The sequence below is a fragment of the Lichenostomus cassidix genome, chromosome Z, assembly GCF_008360975.1.
Source record: "Lichenostomus cassidix isolate B80296 chromosome Z, HeHo_3.0, whole genome shotgun sequence".
In the NCBI taxonomy this organism is placed as follows: domain Eukaryota; kingdom Metazoa; phylum Chordata; class Aves; order Passeriformes; family Meliphagidae; genus Lichenostomus; species Lichenostomus cassidix.
In genome coordinates this window covers 64,785,363-64,810,551 of record NC_139511.1, presented here as the reverse complement: position 1 = coordinate 64,810,551, position 25,189 = coordinate 64,785,363, and the positions used below count along the sequence as shown (strand labels likewise).

At 39.7% G+C, this 25,189-nt stretch overlaps 1 protein-coding gene across 4 annotated transcripts in view; it reads right to left on the bottom strand.

Moving 5' to 3' along the window:
- Window positions 1-2,862: 2,862 nt before the first annotated feature.
- The window catches only part of MTMR12 (myotubularin related protein 12), a 33,269-nt gene continuing 10,942 nt past the window's right edge, over window positions 2,863-25,189 (bottom strand). For all 4 annotated transcript variants that reach the window (XM_085043537.1, XM_085043534.1, XM_085043536.1 and 1 more), the window contains exons 4-16: window positions 25,080-25,152; window positions 23,712-23,842; window positions 23,007-23,100; window positions 20,437-20,560; window positions 19,240-19,315; window positions 16,171-16,277; window positions 13,887-14,011; window positions 11,230-11,308; window positions 9,569-9,639; window positions 8,445-8,617; window positions 7,572-7,739; window positions 6,597-6,758; window positions 2,863-5,616 (exon numbers count right to left, since the gene is read on the bottom strand). In XM_085043537.1, coding sequence (XP_084899663.1) covers window positions 5,041-5,616; window positions 6,597-6,758; window positions 7,572-7,739; window positions 8,445-8,617; window positions 9,569-9,639; window positions 11,230-11,308; window positions 13,887-14,011; window positions 16,171-16,277; window positions 19,240-19,315; window positions 20,437-20,560; window positions 23,007-23,100; window positions 23,712-23,842; window positions 25,080-25,152 — 1,959 coding nt within the window. In that variant the 3' untranslated portion in view covers window positions 2,863-5,040. The remainder of the gene's footprint in view (window positions 5,617-6,596; window positions 6,759-7,571; window positions 7,740-8,444; window positions 8,618-9,568; window positions 9,640-11,229; window positions 11,309-13,886; window positions 14,012-16,170; window positions 16,278-19,239; window positions 19,316-20,436; window positions 20,561-23,006; window positions 23,101-23,711; window positions 23,843-25,079; window positions 25,153-25,189) is intronic.

Genomic DNA, 25,189 nt, shown 5'->3' with positions numbered 1-25,189 from the left:
TGGAAAATATGGCTTGTAGAAAATGGCTTGTAGAAAATGATTGGGTTCAAATGTACGGTGAACTCGAGGGTGGTGAGGAACATCCTGTTTTGATTTATGAATTGGGGTCAGAGTGAAAGTGGAAATATCTTCTTGCATCACCAAAACATGAAGCAATGAGCACTTACACCCTCTGCATAAAATTAGCATCTCTATCATTACATTAATGCGTAAATATACTTTAAATAATGTCTCTAAAACAAAAGGAAATGGGTCCCACTGACTGCAAAATGAGCCCATGGAGTGCTGACTTTTAAAAGTCAGAAGAAGACTCAAAGATTTACATTCTATTAGCAAAACTGTACATTAATTCTAGCAGTGTTAGCTGTTCTTAATTGGAAATGTTCTTCAGACAGGAATAAAAATAACAACAAGGTTTGTAAGTGACCTTTTAGAACACATAGAAATATCAGCTGGTTTCCAGGAAATTTAGTGGTTCCATAGCCTGAATTTTGACTCCTACAGTATAACAAAGATTTTATTTCAGGACCCAAAACCAGACAATATGCAAGACAAAAAAAAGTTGCATTAAGAGAAAACTAGGATACCTGATTTGACTGTAAATGAGCAGATATGCCTATCTGAGAGAAGCATTGCTTTTAGCCTGAGAGCTGCAGATTTGGATCATGCCTGAGCTGCAGGTACAGGGGTTTTTGTTGCATTCTCCTACCCTGATTTCCTTAGTAACCACACAGGGCATTTAGTCAATATTCTGTCCAACCACTTGCTTTGAAAACTAGTAAATAATTTTGATCGTATTTGACAAAAAATTATTTCAGAAGTTGCTAGAATCCAACAAGCAGTCTGGAGACCTGGCCATGGCAAGTCATGAGCATTTATTTGGTCTAACAGGAACTGAGTTTGACTTGTCCAGCAAGTCAGCAGAAGTGACAAACCTGTAAACTGCTGTTATGGCACATGACTTAGAAACAGGGAGGAGATGGATGGAGACTGAAATGCTCTGGCATGAGCAAGGGCAGGAAATGCCACAAGAAAGGACAAAAATCAGTGGTACGGCCAGAGAAGCGAAGGCCACAGGAAATCAGTCTTCCTAGATCTGCTGTTCTCAAAGCAAATTTACAAATGCATTTCCTAGGTATGCATTACCTGCCTGCTTTACGCATCCAGGGATCACATTCAGGTAAGTGCCTATTTCATTTTACTGGGCTGCTGAAAAAAAACCAGGGAAACCAAATGCTTGCTGGAAGCAAAGTGACATGCTGCAATCAAGCACCAGCATTTACTGTTCCACACAGCTCCACAGCAGCCAAACCAGGGCAGCACTGAGCACCCACTGCCCATCCAAACACTTGCCAAGATAGCAGCAGTCCTCTACTAACCTCTTCTCAGCCTCCGTAGCAAGTTTAAAGCCATGAGCCCAGCCAAACTTGCCTCCCAAGCAGAGGGAGTCCTCTGGGGCTCAGAACTGTGTGTAAATCTCTACCACATTCTTCTAACACAGGCTGAACAACCCTTTGCTGCTGCCTTTGTACTCAACATGGTGGTGCCTTCCCCACAGAACTGTTTCTCCAGCTCAAGTATCAGCTCTCCTTATCTTCTGTGTCCACTCCTCTTCAAGTTAATGCTATTATCCCACCAAGGTCTGCCATCCTGCCAAGGCTGACAAAAAGCATTTGTCATGTTGACTTTACTGTAAACAAAGAAAAGGGACTCGAGACTCTCAGAGTGGTTTTGCCCCTTCCACTCCCCCTACCTCCCCAGTTCACCCTGGAAGAGCATCCATAGTTCTGTACACAGAAAGCTCCTTTTAGACTCAGGTAAGTTCACTACTCAAATCTTCCTGTCCCAGAAAACGAAGTACTTCACATGGCTTTTAAATGGAGTTTTATGCAAAACCTAGCTCTTTGTGAGGGAGCACCCAGCCGTAAATACTGCATGAGGTCTCCAAGTAGTTTAGAATGAAGGTGACCTCTGCTGTGACAAAATTAATCCACTGTAAGAAATCCTCAGCAGAAAGCATTCTGCTACCTCTGGAAGAAGTTACGCTTCCATGCTTCGAGCACAAATGGAAAAAGCTTTAGCTGCACGAAAAGAATAGGAGGGCAAGCTGTTTGTAAGCACCTTAATAAGGTACATGTTTGCATTCCATTATGCTGCACATCAATAGCTGTGCCTTTTCAATAGTGAATACAGTCTTAAATCAAAGCCAAGTGGTCAAAGTACAATCGCTGGGCTTTAGCAGGTGTGGGTGAGGCACAAGCACACCTTGTAGTACGTGACCCACAGCTATTGCTGTGTGGGGCTTCAAGAACAAAGCTGGCACAGTCTTGTAGCATTCATGAGTTTTTAATGTGTGATTTGCACTAGTGCTGCCTTTGACCAGGGGCTAGGAATTTGTCTTGAAAAAAGTGGAATTTTAAAATCTGTACTCCGAAGCTTACTGTGACCCCCTCTCAGTCCATCTCAAACAGATTTGGGTTGAGAAACACCCCCGTAGCAATTTCAAGAAGTTGCTTAGTGTAACAGTGTAAGAACAACTTTTGCCCTGGACACAGGGGAAGTACATTGCTAACACAGAAATAAACTGTGTTTAATAACATCCCCCCAATACAGACACTCTGTAGATAATTTCTAGATCACCTTTAACTTCCCACAGCCATCCTACTCCACTGCACTGAACTTTCCTCTCTCCTGCACTGGTGGCACCTCTCCAGAAGTACACCCAGATCAAAACTGCACAGCTTCCCCAAAACGGTCTGGAAAAACCAGGATATAACCAGAAAAGCCTTGTCACTGCAGATTGTCAGGTCTGCTGTGATTTAGTGCAACACTTGCAAAGTGGACCTTAAACATACATTCTCATTTTAGGACACGTATGTGAAAGTATATTTTATTGACATTCTTCAGTCTGTTAGAGAGAAGTAACATTATTTAACAAAAAGAAGGGAAAAAAAGAAGATACAAACTTGTAAAGCTGCTAGCTTGCATTCAGTGTTAAAACTCGGAGGTATAAATAAAAGCCTGGAATAAAAATATGAAGGGTATTTCCAATCCTTCAGTGCAGAAGACCAGCAACAATGGTATTTACTCTACATTAGAAGTGTTCCCATGTTCAATTCCAGATATATGCTCCTTTTCTATATATATTTCTGATAACTTATGTACAAATAAGATGTCCAACATCTGCTCTTTAATAGAAATATGTAATGTTCATGACTGAAATATTACAACAGTTTGATCAAAAGTATAGAAAAATCATTTTAATATCTTTTTGAATGGCAGCGTTAAAAAACCCCACCCTTGAACCCAAATGACTTTAGAATGACAAGTGTTTCTTCACTGTAATAATACACTGCTCATTCAGCATGCAAAGTATTATTGCATACATGAGTCACATGAATTACAACTAAGTCTGAAGGAAATGTGCTGTACAGCCCATTCTAGTGAGTGCTAGCTGTAAAAATCATACATATCACAGAAGAAAGCATAAGTACTAGTGTAATTTTAAATAAAACACTACAAACTCAAGTATTGTCCTTGCACTAAGACTTTAAGGCAATTAAGAGCTGGGAAGCTAAAGCTTGGCATAGCTGCATCAAGCTCTCCCCCATTCCCAATTATGAGAATTTATTTTTAGAGGGCTGCTGATGAATTGTTGCTATACATTAATACAACTCAGTATGAAGTGATAAGTCAGTAACAAAAGTTTAATATCCCCAGTTTCACCGAGCTGATCAAATTTAAGCAACAGTTTATCCACCAGCTAAGTTTTCCAGCATGGATTTCTAAATTGCTATGAGAACAGTAAAAATATTCAATGTCTAACCTCTCAGAGTGAATAATTTTATGACTTGAACCCGTTCTTGGGGTATTACAGAATTTAAGGGTTCAAAACAGATCTGACAGTCAAATAATATTCAGCTTTACTGAGGCTAATTATTTGCAGTAAAAATACTTTGTATAAACTTACACACAGTAGATCCAAGTCAACAGGCATTTCTTTATGGCTTTTTTCACTGAGGTACTGTTGTAACATCCAGCAACAGGACACAAGTGTTCTATGGTATAAACACCACATTCATAAGCTGTACCACCAATTCATGACAAGTGGCAACAGACTGCAAATCCTGCTTCACTGCAGGATTACAGGAAAGGAGTCTTCCCTGCTATGTGGAGAGTCTCAGTGCAAGCTACAGAAAGCCTTAAAGGCAACTGGCATCAATGGGGGAAAGTTAAAATTAAAGTCTCACTCTACTTAGAAGGAGAAAAAATACTCCATGGCAAATTAGAATCTCATTTCTTAAAATTAAGAGCAAACTTAATGTTCCAAGGCAGCAAGGGCATGTAGCACAGCAGCCATACACTAAGACCTGAAATGTGTCATAAAGCTCTTGCATCTGGCCCTTGAGCTAAGTGCATGCACAGGCTCAGAGCAGCCAACCTGTGACCATGACACCACAGAGACCAACATGGACAAAGGGGAGGGGACAAGCACATGGCTTCTGTTGGTCCAACAGTAGACAGAAAGCCCCTGCTGACCACAAGTGTATTCCTCAACTGTCAAAAGCCAACTGGTGAATGCAGTTAGATGCATCTTCCACTGTCTACTTTAAGTGGAGGGGGAAGAATGCAAATCACAGTACTCCACTCCCAGTACTCTTAGCATAAGGGGAAAGAGATGTTTTGTTAAGACAGCATCATTTTTGCTGTATGCATTTATTATTCCACCTTTACAGCTGAAAGTATTCTTTTGCTGTTTTTTTTTTAAACAGTAGCCACAGGGTTACTCCAACCAAGCCCCCGTTTTTATTACACCTATGACAAAAATATGATTCTGCAATAAATATTGTTAGAGTGAAATGGAAGTTCAAAACATGCTCAGTTAATTATGGCAAGTAGTTCTTTCCAATCAAGGTTTTCTAATCCCAAAACCCCATTAAACAGGCTGCAGATGCTTGAGTTCCTTATATGAAGATACAGCACAACATTTAAAACTCAGTGCTTAGCCACATACAATCCATACTGTAATCTATATACACATTATAACATATCCCCACTTAGATCAACAAATTCATCATCCCTCTTGACCAAGTCATCTTCATCTTCCAAGTCTTTCCAGGTGCTTGTGGGTAAAGCTGGTTTGACAGACTGTCTCTGAAGTAAAGCAAATGGAAACAAGGATGACAAACGGGCAGAATTTCTCAGCATGGGAACAGAATGTACGTCTCCAGAAACAGCCTGACTGTGTTCTTCATCCATTTTCACCTGCAAGCTTTGCACTTCCTCCATCAAGTCCAAAATCTTGGCAGCTGTAGCTATTGTTCCACCACCGTGAAGCTGGGCCTCAGGAATCCACCGCAGGTAACGCTGTGCCCAGACTTTGATTTCGGGGCCATCGATGCGAGGTAACAGAAGACCATGGTAGTCAACAGGTTTGCTGTGCCAGCTATCATAAAACTCCTTTAAGCTATTAGGAGGCTCATCTGAGGAATTTATGAACTTGCCAATTCTCTTACCCAGAATGTTTTTAATTAAATGATCTGTTTCCTCCCTGAAAAATCCTCTCTTCGTGGAAGGCTTTGCCTGCGTCAGTGGCAATGAAAGTTGCCGTTGATGCTTTAAGAGGAAAGAAAAGAAAAATTATTAATGGGACTTCAGAAAGCAGCTGTAAGAGGAAGAAAAACAAAGTTGTGTTCAGAAACCACTTGTAAGCAATAGTCACTTGAAATATAAAGCAAAGCAGTGACTCTGTTTACACTGTTATTTTTCAATACATCAAATACTTCACACTAGGCTTAGTATTGCCAGCTACCTTCCTACTAACCAAAAGCAACACTGATAAAGCAATTTTCTTTGAAAAAGCCAAACCCTTTGCTTACATTCAAGTATTTCAAATGTCTGTGTTTAGTTTAAGCAAAGAGCACTTGATTTACAGGTTTTTATCCAGCAGTCCTTCACTGCATCTCACCTCGTATGAGATTAATGCTGTAGATCATACTGGCAGTGCCTCACTTGAGAATGCTTTGTACAGGACAGAATTTAACCTATGAATTACAATTGAAAGAGGCTACTTCAAACTAACATTTATCCCTGAGTTTGTGTGACTTTCCAGTAATGAGGTGGTCCACTCACAATTCTCCATTACGCAGACAGTTTTTGCTGTTGTTTGTCCTCCTCCCACTCCAAGTGCACCTAAACACTCCAGTTACACTCAGACAAAATTGGGGAGGCAATTATAAACCTGCTATGGATTTCAGTTAGGTACTCCACAGAACAACTAAATAAACTCCCTTCAAACATGTCAGTGCAACTCAAGTGAATGTTGAGTCTCATGACTTACCACTATACTTGCACAGAAGTACAAAGAAAAAGAATCCCTAACTCCATGGCTATGAATAGTTACTACAAACCAGTTATTTACAACAGAGATGGATGCAAATGGGGTTCTTGAGATCCAGGTGGGTCTGAGGTATAGGTGCATTTTGTCAATTAAAAAAAGTCTGCACCAATACTTCCACTGTGAGTACATTTCAAAAAAGAGATGTGCAAAATATTTCTAGAATTTAAAAAAAATAGTTAAGCAGCACATATCTTACCTTGAATCGAGAAGTCTTCCGTTGACTTTTATCTGGTTTTGGTTTCTCTGCATAAAGAGGGTTGTTCAGAAAAGCCTGAGCCTTGGGGTCAAACTGCACAGACCAGTCCCACACAGTAAGGAATCTGAAAGGACCACTTTGTGTCTTGAGGCTTTCGCCACTCTGCCAAAACAAACAGATCACATTTAATACCGTTAGAAGGGAATTCTGACCAAGTCAAGGTGATATTAAGAAACTGTCTTTTCAGAAAAAAGGCCAGAGAGTTGCAACAACACTCGTGCTTTCTATGTATTCAATAACTGAACAACAACAGTGCAATTAAACTTTCACAGTTAAAAATAAGGTTAAATATTCTCAGAAAAAATGAGGTTTTGAAACTTGGGCAAGAGAGACACTTGGATTCTTCACACACAGGGGGCATGTTAGGATTCCAAATATCAAAATTTAGCTGCAGTCATGCAGTGCTACTGGTCTAGATTTCGTGATCAACAATTTATTTATATGAAAGACAGTGACCTTCACTTTTTCTTTTAGTTTTTGTGCAGAGCCTTACAAAGGACACTCCCATTGCCCCCAGCTTCTTAAGCTAAAGAAGAACATGAACCAAATATAAATCAATATTCAGGAGATGCTGAGTTTGGAATACAACAGAATATACTATATAGGAATTTCATAGGCAACTTATTCTGCAGGACAGCTTGGTAATTCCTTGTAGGATAAGGAGCTCCAATTTCACTGAAGAGCATTAGACATGAAACTACAGCCACACATTACTGATTATGTATTCCTTCTGTCATAAGACTCCCAAGTCCTGAACTTGATGCCTTATAGCCAAAATTGCACTCGCTCACCCTTCAAGGACCTTCAAGGAGTATGGAAAAAGGTGCTGGCAATTAGCTTTTTTTTGACTGTTCCTTGTTTGTTGGTCAAATTCATTCTCCAACACAATGCATCCACAAAACAACAAACCCTTACCGTATTAGTGTCTCTTTGATGTTGAGAGTTGAAGAAGAAAGTGCTAAAAATAGGCACATAAAGGCTGTCTGACAAGACAGTTAAGTAAGTTTCTGTGAACTCAAATGCTGGAGGATACTGTTGTACCAGCTGCCAAACACAGTTTAGCAGGAGGAGGAAAACAGGAGCCTAAGTAAAGAAAACACTGCATCAGTTTAAAAAAAAATTTAAGATTGTTCCACCGTGCATGCTATTTATTTTATAGTATTTAGTGTCTCCAGACATAAATCTTAAGGCAAGAAGCCTGATTAACTACAGAACTGCTGCACATACATTTGGCTGAACTCTGAAGAAGTATAACCTGAGTTCCCCATGGCCAATTATTGACACAAGAGATGAGCACTTTCTACTCTGCATTTTAAAGTTGTCACGATGCAGCCTTTTAAACTTGGCAAAGCAAAACTAGTTTATAGCAATTCTTGATCAGAATTAGTCAGTTTACACCTATTATTTCCATTCTGTATAGCAATCTAATCTAGGCCCAAAGCAAGACAGTATAAAGTTGATCTCTAGATGGTCACATCTAGAGTAATAAGCAATTAACTTGAGGTATTTCTACAGACACTACTACATTTAACATAGTTTTCAAGGGCACAAGATACATGGCTTTCAAAAGACTCCAAGACCGGGAAATTTCACATTTGTTCTTTTTAATAATGAAGACATTGCTGACCTCTAAACAGCAAAAATAGTGACACTGTACAAATATCAACCCATAAAACCAAACAAAATATCCTCAGAGTAACTGGAACTATTGGGCTAACAGCTAAATCCCTTCTTAAACAGAGTAATCTTGTAAATAGTAAGTAAGTAAAGTAATTTAAAAAATCATACCTCCTCTTTTTCACTTTTGTGTAAGTGGTTACAACGATCCAAAAAGCTATGTCCTCCAATCACCCACTCCTTCTGAATAAGGCTCTGAAACCCTGACTTTGTTCTGCTGTATGAATCCATCATCACTTGAACCAGACTCGAGATTACACAGCACAGATCAGTAGCAGTCTCTTCTACAAAGGAGAACAGAGCCATTTCTTTACTGAGCCATTCCTAATGCTTTGTGTCAGAAAGGAAAGCATTGCCATGCTCACATAAACAAAATCGTATTGCAGAATCAGAGCAGCACAGAAATTTTTTGTAAGTCAGAGAGAAGTTAATTCACGATTTCAAACATAAGGTTACTTTCACACTTGCACTACGAAAATCCTCTGACAATAAAACCTGCAAGCCCCAACCTTTACTGCTATAACATTTCTGTGCCCCTCGGTCTCCCACAAAGCACACCCTGCCCCTCAGCCCAGCTACTTGTCCTTGCCCTTCCTATCCTCCATGCCTCTTCACCTCTCCAAAAGGTGCCTTCCAAAAACACCTCTGTTCTGTGCTAGGTTTCTCAAATGGCAGTATGTGGGAAAAACCCAACTGAATTACCAATCCAAGAGACACTTAATGGTTAACATTAGCTTTGGTTTTCCATGGGATTATTCAATCTAGGGAAACAATCTGCCCAACATGTTTATAGCAAGCATATTCTTCCACGTATTTTTAATACAGAGGCTACAGAATATCCAGCGTGTATCTAGAAAACAAAAAACTTATTTTGCAAAGTTTCCATGTTACTGGCCCTTTGCATAATATGGCTCCCCTTCCCCTTAAAATACAGAAAAGGGTCTATGAAACCTTAAATAAACTGGGAAACAGGAACATTACCTCTTCTTTATGCATGACTCTCCTGCCAATTTATCAGCAGCTTTCTCATTCATATCCCATCTTAGTCTGGACCTGTGCTTACCATGGTTTTTTAGCTACAGGAGGCATTTCCAGGCATGTAAAAGATTCAGGTGTCTTATTTAACTACTGTATGACTTTTAGCAAATCTCTATCATAATTATAAACTTACAGATGCAAGCTGCAAAAATTAATTAAAAAAATTAATATATAGAACAATCTCATTAAATACTTACCTATGAGGAGAACATTTGTATGCTGTATTTCCAGACACTCAGCAACTTCTATTGCTTTCTTCAAGACCCTCCTGTGGTGGTACAGGAAAAGTTAAGTGAAGTTTCTTATATTAGTTTCCCCTAGAAGGGGGTCTTCTAACCATCTAGACAGGGTTAGAATATCATACTTGACACTTGACTAGTCCTTTAAAACATAAAACTCACGCTCAGTTTGCATTTTGGTTTGCCATTAACCATGCATTTTCAGTTGCTATGGTACAATACTTTATTATGGATTAACAGCAGCCATCACACACTGAAGTATTAAAATTGTTAAGAACCAGATCTTTGTCCTGGGAAGAGTCAACATCACCACATTTAAGTTGTAATGTACTACATACTACATTTCTTCCAAAATCTGGTTTTAAGAGACAGAGGGAAAGATGAGCAATCAGCTCTTGTAAGCACTCAGACAGAATTTATTCAGAGAACATTATTACGCAAGGAAGACAGTGGAATTACAGATCACACAAAACCACATGAAACACTGTTGGTTTCTAGACCTGAATCTTCATCAAGTTGGTTATTTATAGCAAAAGCCTGCACACAAATTAGGATTCTTGCAACTGCTTAGGTCACTAATAGAAGCTGACAGTTTATTCCTTAAGTGTGGAGTTGTCAGATTCTTTGTTCTATCACGCAGAGCAGGTGAGAAGACATTCCTAATAACTGCAAGAGGGAAGAACAGGCTGATCCAGGAACCAACTGGATTCAAGTATGGAAGTAGTAGAGAATCAAGTACTCTCAAAACAGCCTAAGGATAGGAACATGGCCTGGCTTTTACTTTAAACTACTTGTGATCTTGGTTATGTCAACAAATTTCTCAACAGATGGTCTTCACTAGAACCTTTCAATAAACACACACATTTAAATTCTGGATTAATGAGTTAATGACTGCCAATTTTTATTGATTGTTATTAAGACTAGAAGGGGCTGGAGCTGACTGTAGAAGCACCCCATGGTAATTAGTTGACTACAGAATAAACTGACAGACAAAAGAGCTAGCACAAAGTAACACTGAAAACAAAACTCCTCAATATTCCTCTACAACAAGCCTTCAGTTAGCCAACACCATTCCAACACTTACTGTGGACTGCTGAAAAAAGAAAAAAAGAACTTGAGGGACAATCAGCACAAGAAGGGGACAGAACTGTCATTTTATAAATCTTTGGTGGGCTAACATCTTGAACACTGCAGTTCATCCTGTCCTACAGGACATTACAGAAGTAGAGAGTACAAAAAAGAATGGCAAGGCCAGTCAGAGACACAATGGTTTCACACAAGAAACAAACACAATTCTTGAGTTTGGAAAGAACGTGACAGTGCAGGAGGAAAATTGCTGGATGTGTATTTCTGATACGTTTTCTGGAAGCGTTGTAATTGGAATGAGCTGCTACTTCTCACATCCTCTGAAGTGGGAGGTGAACACAAGTCTGCACTGTTAGGAACAGAATAAGTGGCAGTAATAAGATATGTATATGGGGCCACAAGTCTGTCTTAACTTTTTTTTTTCCCTACTGGCAGTAAAGAAGGTCATTCAATTTCAAAAAACTAGCTAGAAAACCCACTACAAATGCATTTACCAACAATTTGAAGCATAGAAAATTGAAGATCTAGCAAACCTGATTATTTCTAGCCAGTTTGTGCTCTCCAGTAACGAAAACCATTTCACATCAGTTGCCCAGAAGTCTGTGCTGTTATCTGCAAAAAAAGGGAAAAACCAAAAAATCAGTCTGTCCACATATTCATAGTGCTAATTAATTAACAGCCATCCATTGTACTACCCTTCAGTTACGAACTGGTATAAATCAACCAGTCATAAGGAGGCAACAAATCCTAATGACTATTAAAGCTGACCTCGTGTAATTAAATAAGGAAGTGAAGTAGTCCTACAAACACCAGTAGAATTTTACAGCACCATAGGCTTTTAGAAAAAGTATGTTGGAGGTCACATAGCAATCAAACCAGGTAAATAAGTCTGTTGACAGAATGGAAAAGGAAAAAAAAAAAGTTTAATCAGATATGATGATCTACATAAAGCTTAACATAAAGAGGCTGGATTTTGAAAACCATTACCATTAGAGCCAGAAACATCAATGAATTTTAGAAGTAGGTTACAAAAATGCTTGGAATGTAAGACTACCCGAAAAATGTTTTAAACAGTTTTTGCTGCAACTAAAAAAGGCACTAAAATACATAAACTGGGAGGCCAAGCTCAATACCATAAAGTCATTAAACTCTTGTGAATTTCATTAGAAATTTTGTGGGTTTTTTAAAATGCAACTTAAGTCTCCATTGCTTTTATTTCTAGCAAAGCCAGTCAACAGACACTGGAAAGCTCCCACAAGCTGATACAATCAATTAAAACCAGAACAGATTACATTTCCTGCATAAGATAAACCTTGAAGCCCAAGACCTACAATAGTTCTACTAGTGAGAAACCAGATACGCACACTTCCCTCCTCCCCCACCCTTTCCATAATAGCTTTGAGTTCCACGTTTCTGTGTAACTGCTCACCTCCCAGAGTCTCTCCACACACTTCCAGTGTTTAATTTCAGCACATATCCACTTCTGTGTCTGCTGCATCTTTCACCTGTGCCTCAAATGCACAGGCATATGTGTGTTTTGTTCCTGTAGCTGTTCTGCCTCCATGCCTCTGCCCCACATCGCGCTCATTACACATTTAAGTTCCTTTCCCCAATTTCTTTCACCCTGGCCCAGAAACCAGTTCTCCACAAAAGCATTAGAATGCATATTCAAATTCTGTTCACATTAGACGTAGTTTTCACCAAATCCCACCACCCTTACAGTAAAGAATTTTTTCCTAATACCTGATCTAAACCTGCCCATTCTCCCTTGTCCTGGCATTTCATTCTTGTCTGAAGTTCCTCCCCCATTCTCCTGTAGCCCCTTAAGGCACTGGAAGGTGCTATAAGGTCTCCCTGAAGCCTTCTTTCCTCCAGGCTGAACAATCCTAATTCTCTCAGCCTTTCCTCACAGCAGAGGTGCTCCAGCCCTCTGATCACCTTCATGGCCTCCTCTGGACTCACTCCAGTAGGTCCATGTCCCTCCTGTGCAGGGACCCCAGAGCTGATGCAGTGCTCCAGGTGGGTCTCACCAGAGCAGGGCAGAGGGGCAGAATTCCCTCCCTCCCCTGCTGCCCACAGGGCTCTGGATGCAGCCCAGGACACGTTTGGCTCTCTGGGCTGTGAGTGCCATGGCCAGGACAAGTTGCCTGTATCATATTAACTAGGCCCATACAGGACAAAAGTAATGGTTAATGTATTCAGACTTTGTAAGATTGTAGTAAGGCAGGAGATTTTTGTAAGATCTTAGTACTTCTGCAAAAGGTGACCTGAATATTTTTCTCAGACTGCAAGTGCACAGCACTATATTCAGTGAGGTACAGTCTACTAACAAACCTTATTTAAAAATCTGTAGGATAAAAACACTTAGTGGATTGCAGTGTTAACACATTCCCTTTTGTGTGAATATGAGACAATGACACAATTACATCATCGAAATACACAGTATTTTCTGAGACAGGTTAAATTTTTGAGACAGGTTAAAAGTTTTGGCCTTTTTCCTACAAAGGATGAGTGATCAGAAACCACATAAAAAGACACGTAATTATTTTTAGCTCTTAAGATTCACTGTGGATTCGACAGTTTATTCTAGACAAAATCCTCAGTGTGAAATTCAAATACCTAGTAATAAAGGTGGAGTGGAGCTTTTTTCACCTCAGGAGGTGAGGTCAAAGTGTTTCACGACAGCAAAACAGTTCAAAAGTCTCATAAGAAAGAAGTCTGAAAGCCTAGAGCATACTTGCACATGGCTCCTGATTTACTGCTTTCTAAAGGACAGAATTTAAGCAGCTTCATATGTTTTGAGATGTGATTAGTGTGTAACAAAACCTAGAGCAAAAATGAATTAGCATTTAGACTGCACTCCTGACAAAGCACAAAGGCTAAAAGGCTGACCACAGAAGACTGAAATATCTTCCCCACAAGCTTCACTCCAGCTAGTGTATTCCAGCTAACACTCAAGACTCAACTCCCTTCAAAAGTAGTTTTCAGATACTGTGACAACTTAGCAAGAGGTGGTTAAGTCAAAGAACTGCAAACCTTCATTCACATCCCAGACACAAGCACAGTCTGCATTACGTGTTTTAATATCTGCTTTTAACCACCCTCAAAATTAAGACACCAATCAAGAAAATTACTGCACTCATGAGATACAGCACATCATTGTTATGCTTTGCTTTAAAGTCTGACTTACCTATCAAAAACAGCTGTTTAAATCTTGTGTATGCAGTCTGGATCTCTTGCAGAGATGGCAGGCTGCTTGACAAGTCATCCATCTTCAGGAGCTCATAGGGAGGTTTGCTAATTGTCTTATAGATTCTAAATCAAACCATCAAGAGATTAAAGCCTTCTGATTCACAAGTCAAATAATGCATCAACTATTATCACTGAAGACAAAGTTAATAGGCATGATTTATGAAAGAGCTGTAATACCAGAAGACAGACATTCTGGAAAGCTAGTGGCCTCCATGCATTTTTAAGTACTGTCTGGAAGCTTGCCTACAGGCTTATAACAAGATTTGATGCTTTTAACCATTACACTAATAAAATTACATTCGTGCCTATTTGTGCAGTTATGAATATTAGAAGCACCACTTGATTTTTACTACTGCTTCTTTAGTATTTTCTTCACTAGACATACCAAAGTCACTTTACTAGGGGACTACTAGAGATGAATTCAGAAAAAAGATATGGATAGAAACACCTAAACTTCCCAGCAGAAGCTTACAATTTCTCTTGACTTTTGTCAACCAAATTACATTCTGATACCTAGCTGCCAGGTCTTCTAATGAAACACATGAGTAAAGGAAACAACGTGGACTCAAGACAATGTATCTTGCACTTCCCCATACATCTGCTAGTTTTTTTTCCCTTGAAGGAGAGGAAAAAATAGCAGGACAGATGAAGCTTTCATTTGGACCCAGAACATGCCCTCTCATTCAGGTTCCAGAGCTCAGATGAACATCGACTTAATAACTGCACCTGCCGTCACACTGGCCTCCTGTTGTCAACACCTGGGAAAAGTTGCTCTAGCTCATACTTCAGAAGTGAGGCCTAGTGAGCACTTCTCCAGGCAGAACAGAGTGCTGTGTTTCCTGTAGGCTGCAGCACAGAAACCTGCTTTAGGTGAGACTACAGGGGGCCACATCAAACACAGGTTACCAGAGCTGCCGGAAGATGCATCAGATCAGAGAAGTGAGGGAAAGCAATCACTGGCCAAATACCACACTTCTTCCAAATGAAGCAGTAAAGAACTTGTTCTGGAAGATCAGGCTCTGAACAGCTTTTTCAAAAAGTTAAGGTGCTAATTGTAAACATCTGCTCTATACTTGAGTTCAGACTATTACTATAATGGCGCTTTAACACACCCTGATGGCCAATTTGTAGATATATTTCAGACTCCAGTGATTAAGCACCAGTACTGCACAGCAAAAAAACCCAGCAATACTGCATCAAGTTCAAACAGCCCCACAGAAGGGATGAAAATATCAGAGAATACCTTGTTACAGCTTACTGCTAGTTTTACTTACTTTCACATCGTGAAATAGCGTTGAAGACAGTTCTAAGTCACATCACCTTCCCCATTTTAGAGTAGAAACATTAGTGAATCTGCAGGAAGGGCCATGAGCCTTTCCTATGCAAGTATAATCAATTTTATAAACAAAAGCAGTTTTAAGAGCCCAATGAAGCTGTTTTCTGTTATTTTTGTGTGATTAACAGGCTCTCCAGCTATGAAGAGCAAGGAGCCAATGTTCAATGTACAGATGGTACATACGAGTCTGATTTAATAGGTGGCAGCTGAGAGAGAAGTTCTGTCCAGGACACTCAACAGGTTGAAGAAAAGCCAAAACCAAAGGGCAAAAAATCATTGCCATAACCATCAGGCAGCTTTGCTTTTTCCCTTAAGTTAAACTTTGCATTTTTCAAACTGCTGAACTAATTCAGCTCACTAACCCATCTGAAAAAGTGCTGTCTGCCTTCTCATCTGAAAGCTGCAATAGTAAACTGCTAAGACATTTTAGATCACTTTATCTCAAGCTGAGAACACAAACCTAGCTCTCAGAAGATGGCAGAGTCTTAAAATTCAGTGTGCAAATCCACATTTAGAGCTGGAGTCTAGATTTCTCTTACTTGCAAAAACAATTAAGCCCACTGGCTAACAATATGATACTTTAGCTGCATTTAAACCTGACAAGCTTTGCTGCTGCTTTACCTAAATAACACACCACAGCGTGTACAGATTCCTCAGGCATTTGTATATATTTCCACATAAAAAGCCTTCAGTGAAGTTCCAGTCCTGCTCAAGTGGCCAATGCCATTAGGTCAAAGGCTTAAGCACATTCCATTACAGAAAGCTACTCTCAGATATAGAACTTGTTTCGTGATGGGTGAAAGCTTAAAAGATACAGCATATATGGAAAAAGAGAAGCAAGGTCCATACCAAGCAAAGTGTTGTGGACAGAATAGCTATTACTGACCCATCCAAGAAGGCTTTTTGCATTTGTGAAGAGCTGTCATCCTGTTCTTTGGGAAATGCAGACATTTTGAGAAGAGCAGCACCGTTATGGCAAGACCAACACCAAATCTGCAGAAAGACATTTACCAGATGATAAAAGTTAGTAAATTGTCCTATACAAGGTATTTACTTAAATGACTGAGCAATTTCAAAATTTCTCAGTGCTTTTGCTTCATTTAATTTTTTGTATACTTAACACCATCAATAGAAGCAAACTCCTACACCTCCACCAAAATTACATGCCTCAGTGCACCGTGTTACCACTTGCAACTTTTAAGTTAGGCTTTTACATAGGCACAGAGAAACATAAAACGACAGATTATGTCAAAACGTTATTTTCTCAACTTCCCTCACAGGTTAAAAAAAAAATTGATCAGAAAGTCTACGGCCAAATTATGTCAGAATATATGCCACAGCGAGACAGAACATGTAAGTAACTTATATATATTCTCCCTCAGTTTCTCCACGCAGATAGTAGGTTTTTCTTATAGCTCAGCCTTGAGCTAACTCACCACAGATGCTCTGACATGCTTTTCTATGTGGCCTATGCATAAAGAGTTATCTAGGCATATGAAATAAAATATTAAACACTCCACAGGTGGATCAGATTTCATAGTCACAGGTAATCGTGGTAGTAAATCAGTCCTCAAAGCTTCTCACTTCCCTTTGCATGTAGTTTCTTGACTCACACCTACTGCTTGAAGCTCTCGAGATGATCTGTAAACTTGCTTTGAAACAGGGAGTAAGAATCATTTTCATCAGGAATACCAGACAAATGGAATCAGGAAGTTGAAGTTCTGCTATCAATTTACAGTAACAAAGAGGTGCACCTCTGAAGGATGCAGAAACCTCACTATCATCAAGGGTCGAAAAAATTACTATACTGTCCTTTCATTGCCTTCTCAAACCAATTTAATATGGTCCAGCTATCTTGACCTTAGCTTCACACAAGTAGTTTGGAAATAATTAGAAGCATTCTACAAGGCCACTGAACAGTGGACAGCAACAGATGTTGTCACCTATCTGGACATCTGTAAGGCCTTTGATATAGTTACCCACAACATCCTTCTCTCTAAATTGGGGAGATACAGATTTGATGGATGGACTGTTCAGAGCTGAGGAACTGGTTGAATGGTCACATCCAGAGAGTAGTGGCCCATGTCTCAATGTCCAGATGGAGATCAGCGATGAGTGGTGTCCCTCAGGAGTCTGCACTAGGACCAGGACTATTTAATACCTTCATCAGTGACACAGACAGAGATATCAAGTGTACTCTCAGCAAGTTTCCAGACAACACCAAGCTGAGTGTGGCTTGACACACCTCAAGGACAGGATGCCATCCAGAGGGACCTGGACAAGCTCAAGGAGTGGCCCATGGGAATCTCATGAGGTTCAACAAGGCCTGTGTTCAATGTGCTGGAGCTGTACCTGCATCAGGGCAACCCCCAGTATCAGCACAGGCTGGGCATGAGCAGATCAGAGCAGTCCTGCCCAGAAGGACTTGGGGTGCTGTGGGTGAGAGGCTGGACATGCCCTGGCCATGGCACTGACAGCCCAGAGAGCCAAACGTGTCCTGGGCTGCATCCAGAGCCCTGTGGGCAGCAGGGAAGGGAGAGAATTCTGCCCCTCTGCTCTGCTCTGGTGAGACCCACCTGGAGCACTGCACCAGCTCTGGGGTCCCTGCACAGGAGGGACATGGACCTGCTGGAAGGAGTCCAGAGGAAAGACACAAAGTTGGCCATAGGGCTGGAGCACCTCTGCCGTGAGGACATGCTGAAGAGTTGGGGTTGCTCAGCCTGGAGAAGGCTTTGGGGAGACCTTATTGTGGCATTTCACTACTTAAAGGGGGCTTACAAGAAAGATGGGGAAGACTTTTTAATAGGTCTTGCTGTGATAGGACAAGGCGTAATGTTCTGAAACTAAAAGAGGGTAGATTTAGAATTACATATAAGGAAGAAATTTTTTACAATGAGGGTGCTGAAACACTGGATGAACAGGTTGCCCAGAAACATGGTAGGTGCCCCAGAAACATTCCAGGCCAGGTTGGACAGGGTTCTATGCAACCTGATCTAGGAGAAGGTGATTCCATTCACTCCAGAGCGGGATTAGACTAGATGATGTTTAAAGGTCCAAACTATTCTACAATTCTGTGAATACAAGATGGAATAAAAAAACCCAAGCACTTCTGTTTCTATGTAAGAGCTGGTGTAATAGGTCTCTGATTCTCTGACAAAAAGTGAAGCAAACTACCTTGACCCTGAGGCAGGACAGTACAGCACTATCTTTTGCACAGACCAATTAATTTAAGAGCATGAAATAAACATGGTTTTCCTTGGCAAATTTAATGGACGTACAGCAATTAAGGTAAGACCTTACAAGTGAGATTAATTTCCTCCTTGTTTCCATCTTCTCTGTCTTACTGGTTCTTAAACTATAAGGCAGGAAGACAAAGCTAGTTCTCTACAGGGTGCAAACCAGTATATTTAACTTCATTTTCTGTTAGACTGGTAGAACTAGTTTTTCACTTGCACTACTTGACTTCATAAAAACACTGTATCATCACAGCCGTAGCACTTACTAGAGCCCAAGCCAGGTAACTGGAGGTGTTCAGCTACACCTCATATTCAGAGTCTTCACCTCAATATCCAAATAGCATTTCAAGGCCTACATCTAGCCCCAGCCAGATGCCACTCAGTACAGTATTGTGAAAAACAGGCTGATGGACAGACAGGCTAGCAGTATATGTGGACTATAGGACATTATTAAATAGGAACTGTAAACAGTAAATACATATTTTGCTGTTATGTATATGTTATATATATGTTTGCTACATATTACACTGTTCAGTGAAACACAGGATGTATCAAGCACTTCTCTTTCCAACATCTCTTTCCTTTCTGTAGAAGGCCAGGTATAGATGTAAGCTGTTAAAAACAAGTTCTGGAAACAACATGCAATAACATCTGAAATGCTAATTGAAATTCTGCCATCTCAGTAGGATTCTTACCCTCAGCCTTGCACATATACTTACAGGAATGCCTCTGCCTTCATACTTCAAGATACTCTCTTCAGAAATGCATATGGGAACAACAAAATACAAAGGCAGCCTAAAATAACAAGTAAGAGTTTTTTGTTCTCAAAAACTGAAGTACCATTTCCAAGCTCCTTTTAATGATGGTGAGTGTTCTAGCCCAAATTCTAATTATATATTCACTCTGCTACAGTAATCTTTTCTATTAGATAATTATATTGTCCACAAAGCTGTCCCTCGATTTTCAGCTGAATAAGGGTTTTTTCCCCAACCTTAAACTCTTCACTATTTTCATTGCAACATTCCCCTGCCTTTGCAAAGGTGTAATTAAATGTAACCTCTAAGACTGATTGTTAATACCACCTTGGTTCTCTCATGCTTTGTTGTGTCAGAAGATACCCTCGCAGTATTAAATTACTAGTTCTGTTTCCATGCCTGTTAAGCAGTTCACATCGTAATTCAAAAATGTCATTTAATATATCACAGATTTCCAGCATCAGCCAACACTATTTATGTTCAAGGCCCAGAGAAGCAACAAAGGTAAGCACTTAAAACTCATTTTGGGTCTCCCAAAGACAGAGTTCTAGAATAAATAGTTAAGACTTTGAAATAATAATTTCCTAGGTATGTGAAACCTTTCAAGATTTGACTATGAAACAACAGAAGGCCTTGTGTATACACTAAAGGACTCACCAGTAAATGCTACCCAGCTAAACTCTTAGCTAACCTTCTCCTAAAGGCAACAAAACTTAACTTCCACCAGCACATTTTGCAGATTTACTTTAAACCAGTTACTTTTTCCCCACCCAGCCTCGTCCCAGCTAAAACAGTGGAAAATCTCCAGTGCATGTAACTTGAAATTTTACCAGAGTAAAAGTACAGGACCAAGAAAGGGTCATCCTAGCGAGTTTGACAGAAGTGTAGGTTCAAAACCTACGTGTTTTCTATTGTACTCCTAATCATACTCAAAACTTGATTTGACTAAGGTCCTGAGCAGTCTGAACCTAATGTTGACCTTACCCTGCTTGAGGCACGTGTTGCGCAGGATTACCTCCAGAGATTACAAACCCAACTATTCCATAAATAAAAATGGAAACCAGGTTCTAAAAAAGCCCTAAACAACTGTATAATCCCCAGCATCAACGCAGCGCTGATTTTCACAAATCCAAAGTTCACTATTAACAAGAGCAAGCTTACTTTTCAGAGACTCTGTAGCCTTCATTGGTGGTCACTGCTTTGTACTTCACATTCCCTTTGGTTCGCTCCAACTCATCACGCCAGTCCTCAAGTGTCTCAAACATCACAGTTTGGTTTCTCCCATCTGTTAGAAATCAATAATGTTAACTTTACAGACGATCAGGAACTCTTAACACAAAAGCATTCCTAAGTAAACCTGTTAGTTGCCATTAAGGTAAGCAAGCAGAACCTCTTGTGAACAGAAAGCCTCAAGTCAAAGATATCATGCCTTTTTACACCACACTTGCCTCTGCCTGATCTTTAACAGCAGCAGTGTTCTGTCAAATACTGCTGGGACTAGTACACTCAGGAACAGTTTCTCCTGCAGAAACTAATTAGTTGTTATGGAACTTCCATACAGCAAGGGCTATCCTCACATCCAGCCCAAAATCCAGGATACTGTGCAGCAAGTATCATTTTATACTAATGCAGCTGACTGGTATGAACACTGTAGTTCAAATGCAGAATTAACAATCATACCAAAAACCTTTCTACAAAAATTTCAGATCATGTATTTCACTTAGGGTTCATTCTTTTATGGTGAATGGTTTAGCATTGAATAGAACATCTCAGGCACCCATTAAGCACAGAAAATTAATTATATCAATTCTGTTTCAATAATTTCAACTGAGAACCTTCCCTGTAATTCTACTTAGTCACCTCAGCAATAGTTAGGACAGCAGCTTGATTTAGCCTCAAATCTTGTATAATAACCATATAGTTTATGGCATAATGCCAGCTGTTTTAAGCACATGTCACAATTAACATCTTACAACCCCAGCTAACACTGAAATACCAAACAACTGTAATTTCCATGGAAAATACAATGGCAGCTTGAAACTTTCCACTGTAAGAAGATAAGGTAGATAAAAAATTTACAGCTTGGAACAGAACATTATTGATGAGCTCTTGGAAACAGGATTTTAGAGGTATCAGACTGTAAGAGGCATAAAACCCCACTTCTAAAGTCTTACTTGGCTTATCTTTAAAGAATGACACCTAGCCACTTACTATTGACAATAGCTATTAAAATATGAAAGAATTGTGGGACAGCATTCCAATGTTGCTTTAAAGAGTAGGCTTCTCTCACATTCGCTCAGTGTCTGCCTGGAAAAGCTTGCAGTCTTGCCATTGTTTGTAGCTGAAACAGAACACCAGTTACAGGTGAAGCCTGCAGGAACTACCTGAGCCAGCAATGTGCCCTTGGAGCAAACAGACAATGTGTTCCCAGGCTGCATTAGAAAATCCATTGTGTACCAGCTGAATGAAGTCACCACTGCTCTCAGCTGGAGGGCTGTGCCCAGTGCTGAGCTCCCCAGGACAAGACGGGCACAGCCTTCCTGGACCAGGACCACTGAAGGCCCACTGTGATGATCAAAGGGCTCAAAGCACCTGATCTGAGGAGAGGCAGAGCTGGGATCACTCAGCCTGAACAAAAGAGGGCCCCGCAGGGGCCAATCTCCCTGGGTGTATAAACACTGCGGGTGGAAGCAAGGCAGGAGCATACAGAAGACCGATTTAGACTCAGTGACTTGACAGGAGGCAGTTATGCACAAGCTAAACTACAGTAAATCCCTCTTATAGATAACAGTAACATTTTTCACTAGGAGGAGAGTCAAACAATGATCAGAACAGCTTTGGAGTCTAAGTAGTTAGAGATATTCAGAACCCAACTGGACGTGACTAAGCTTGCTGCAGTTAACGCTACTTTGAATAGTAGCATGAGGACAGGAACATGACTAGATGACCTCTAGAGGTTTTTTCTAACCTCAATGATCATGGAATTCCTTGACATATTTTGGTCGGTGTTTGATACCTCACGTATGTCAAAACTTCCCTCTGTGAAAGAACAGGTGTTGCTGGTGCACTAAGGTTCAGGCTCCTAATTCAAAACAGCACTATTATTTCAGCTGAAGTCTGAATTATGGAACGCTATAAAGTGCACTGACAACTTTTTATCTTGAATTTTGCAGCTTACTGTATTATTCAGCCAAGTTTTATCAAGTGGGAAGATTATGCAATAAGTCAGATATAAGAGGAAGTCAGATGCCTTGCAAACCTATGCTTTTTTTGCAACTGCCTAGAAGAAGCATAGTGCTTGTAAATAAGAGCAAAAAGGCAAATACTTTCTGATAAGATGCCACTGCAAATGCAGTAATTCCAGAACTAAGAGCAGGAAGTCTAGTTCACAGCAGTACTACAGAAAAACCACATTGATAAAATACTTTCTAGATGAACCACATGAAAAGCATTTGTACATTTTAGTCACAGTAAGTTTTCAATCCAGGGATGCTGCTCTTGCTTGGAAATTCTGTGCAACTTCCCGAAGGGCACAGAAATCAACAGCAGGCAATTTTAGAGGTTTTTAGCAACATGCCTAACAACGTACAACAAAACAAAAATTAATCTTTTGAGGCTACCTGCCAGCAGGAGAGAGCCATAAGCCAAGCATACACACAACTAATAGGCCTCCCAGAGTGCTTAATGAACTAACTATGCAACAAACAGATCAAAAATAGAAAAACATTTACCTGTGTTGTTTGGAGCAGCTGATGCATAAGAGAACAGAAACAAACGTTTAAGCAGCTTAGGAGTCTGGCTATGATGAACTATACCACTGACGATCTAGAAAAGACCAAAAATCAATGGCTAAACACACACCAAGACTATTAGTGTAAAAAAAAGTGCAACCCCTCTATCCAGGTTTTAAATAAAACCAATGGGTTCTATCCCCAACAGCTGAAACCCGACTTTTAGGAAGGTTTCTCTGTTGTCTGCAAGACACTGTACCTACTTTGCCTAAGAAGTATTATATATGTTCAGCCTCCAGAATTACTCATACTTAATTTAGTAGACTCTGAGCTTGGAGTTCTTACTAACTTGTCAAAAAACTGAAGTTATCAGGAAAGTAACACTATATTGAAGTCTAAAATATTATGAAATTACATGTCATAAATAGAACAGCTTTACAATTTGCCTGAGCTGGAGTTAACTTCCTGTAGCACTCTGAAGTTCCAGTTCTCTTTAAAGAGATAGTGCACCTATCTTTTAACTGCTATGAATAATGATGTTTAATGAAATCAGTCTTCTACTTTTTCTCTCTGCAGGAAGTGATCAGAAAAACTCTTCAAGTTTCAGGGATCTTTCAGAGTGAATTTCATCCTTCCCTCATCCTCACAACTAAACACCCAACACCAAGTTAAAAATAGAAAAGCAAATTAAGTTACTATACTTACTCTTTTCACTTCCTCTTCTTTTGTGTATCTCAGGCAGAAGTTAAATACTCTAAGGTCTTTACAGTAGATAATTAACTTCTCTGGGTATTTTCTCAGCTGTCCTGTTAAAAGTTTCTTTTTCTCATCATAAACTGCAAAATTAAAAAGTTAAGTAAATATCAAAAAGGTACTTGTTATATGTTGATAAAGTCGCCCCTGCCTGACTTTTCAGAATTCAAGAGACTAATTCAAGCCCAAGTTTTTGCAAGAAAAAACAAGCACCCTACAACAAATGCTGGCAAGCTCTTGTACTAATACACTCAACCTTCTCTTCTAAAACTCATCAAATTACTATCCTTTTCTTTTAAAACCCATCAAATTACTTCATACAAGGTAAAATCCAAATTTGCAGCAAACCACCTGCCCAGTGGTTATTTCTGTTCACATTCTGACTGCACAGCAAGTTTGAAGTTTCAACATACATAAAGAACAATTTAGTAGTTTTCCCTGGGGGGAAGTCCCCAAACATCTGAGATCATTCTAAGTTCCTTAAAAATATTATTTTTTTAACCACCATGAAGTCCCCAAGGCAGACCTCTGCTCATTTCTCTTTGAGGATGCATCATTTCACAACTTCAAGTGCTGCCAGCTGGGCCACTGTATATGAAACTAAACAGTGTCTCATAACCAGCTTCACTGGTCTGCCCCAGTTTACTCCTTCACAAATCCACACCACCATTTACAAACATTCTGAATACTCATAACTAGTACAAGATCAGGCTTCTCAATAAAGCCTTTCCCTACTTACAAATGATCAGCCCCATTATCATTTACCTTTTTTCAACAATACTGACACACCTCTAAGCCCTGTTGCAAAGCACTCCTTAATTTACTTGACAATTAAAACCTCCTTTTCTATCTCCTTAATATGCTGAAGGCATTATAAATTTCACCAAACAAAGTTCCCTTAGACAAATAGAACTGTTTGAGAATTTGGTACCTGTCCTGCTATTACTCAAATGAAGTGGATACATCCATATTTACAGAAATAGTTGATACACTGGAAGATCCTTGTCTACCAAATTTCACATGTACTTTTCACAGTACATTCCCTGCTTTGAACCACTGCATTTTGAAGGAATTGTTTTGTCTGTCACAGCAAGATAATTAATCAAATTATCTTAATCAAATTATCTTAATCAAATAAATGAAAATTAATATGACAAGCTTGAGGAGTAAGACTGGGTTCTGACAAGTTTCTTATCTGTCATTTCATCATTAAATATAATTGCAGCTGCTTTTTCCAAATCTGTTGGTTTTCTAAAAAGGATGCACTTGCACAAGGTGCACCAGCACTCCAAGTCCCCAAGGGGAAGAAAGCTGACTTACCTCCATATATTTGATCTACGCATTGCAGAGTTATGTCATTTTCTCCTACAATCTTATTCTTAAATTGTGGCTCCTAGAAACATGAAAAAGAGCCTTAGAAATGTCACACT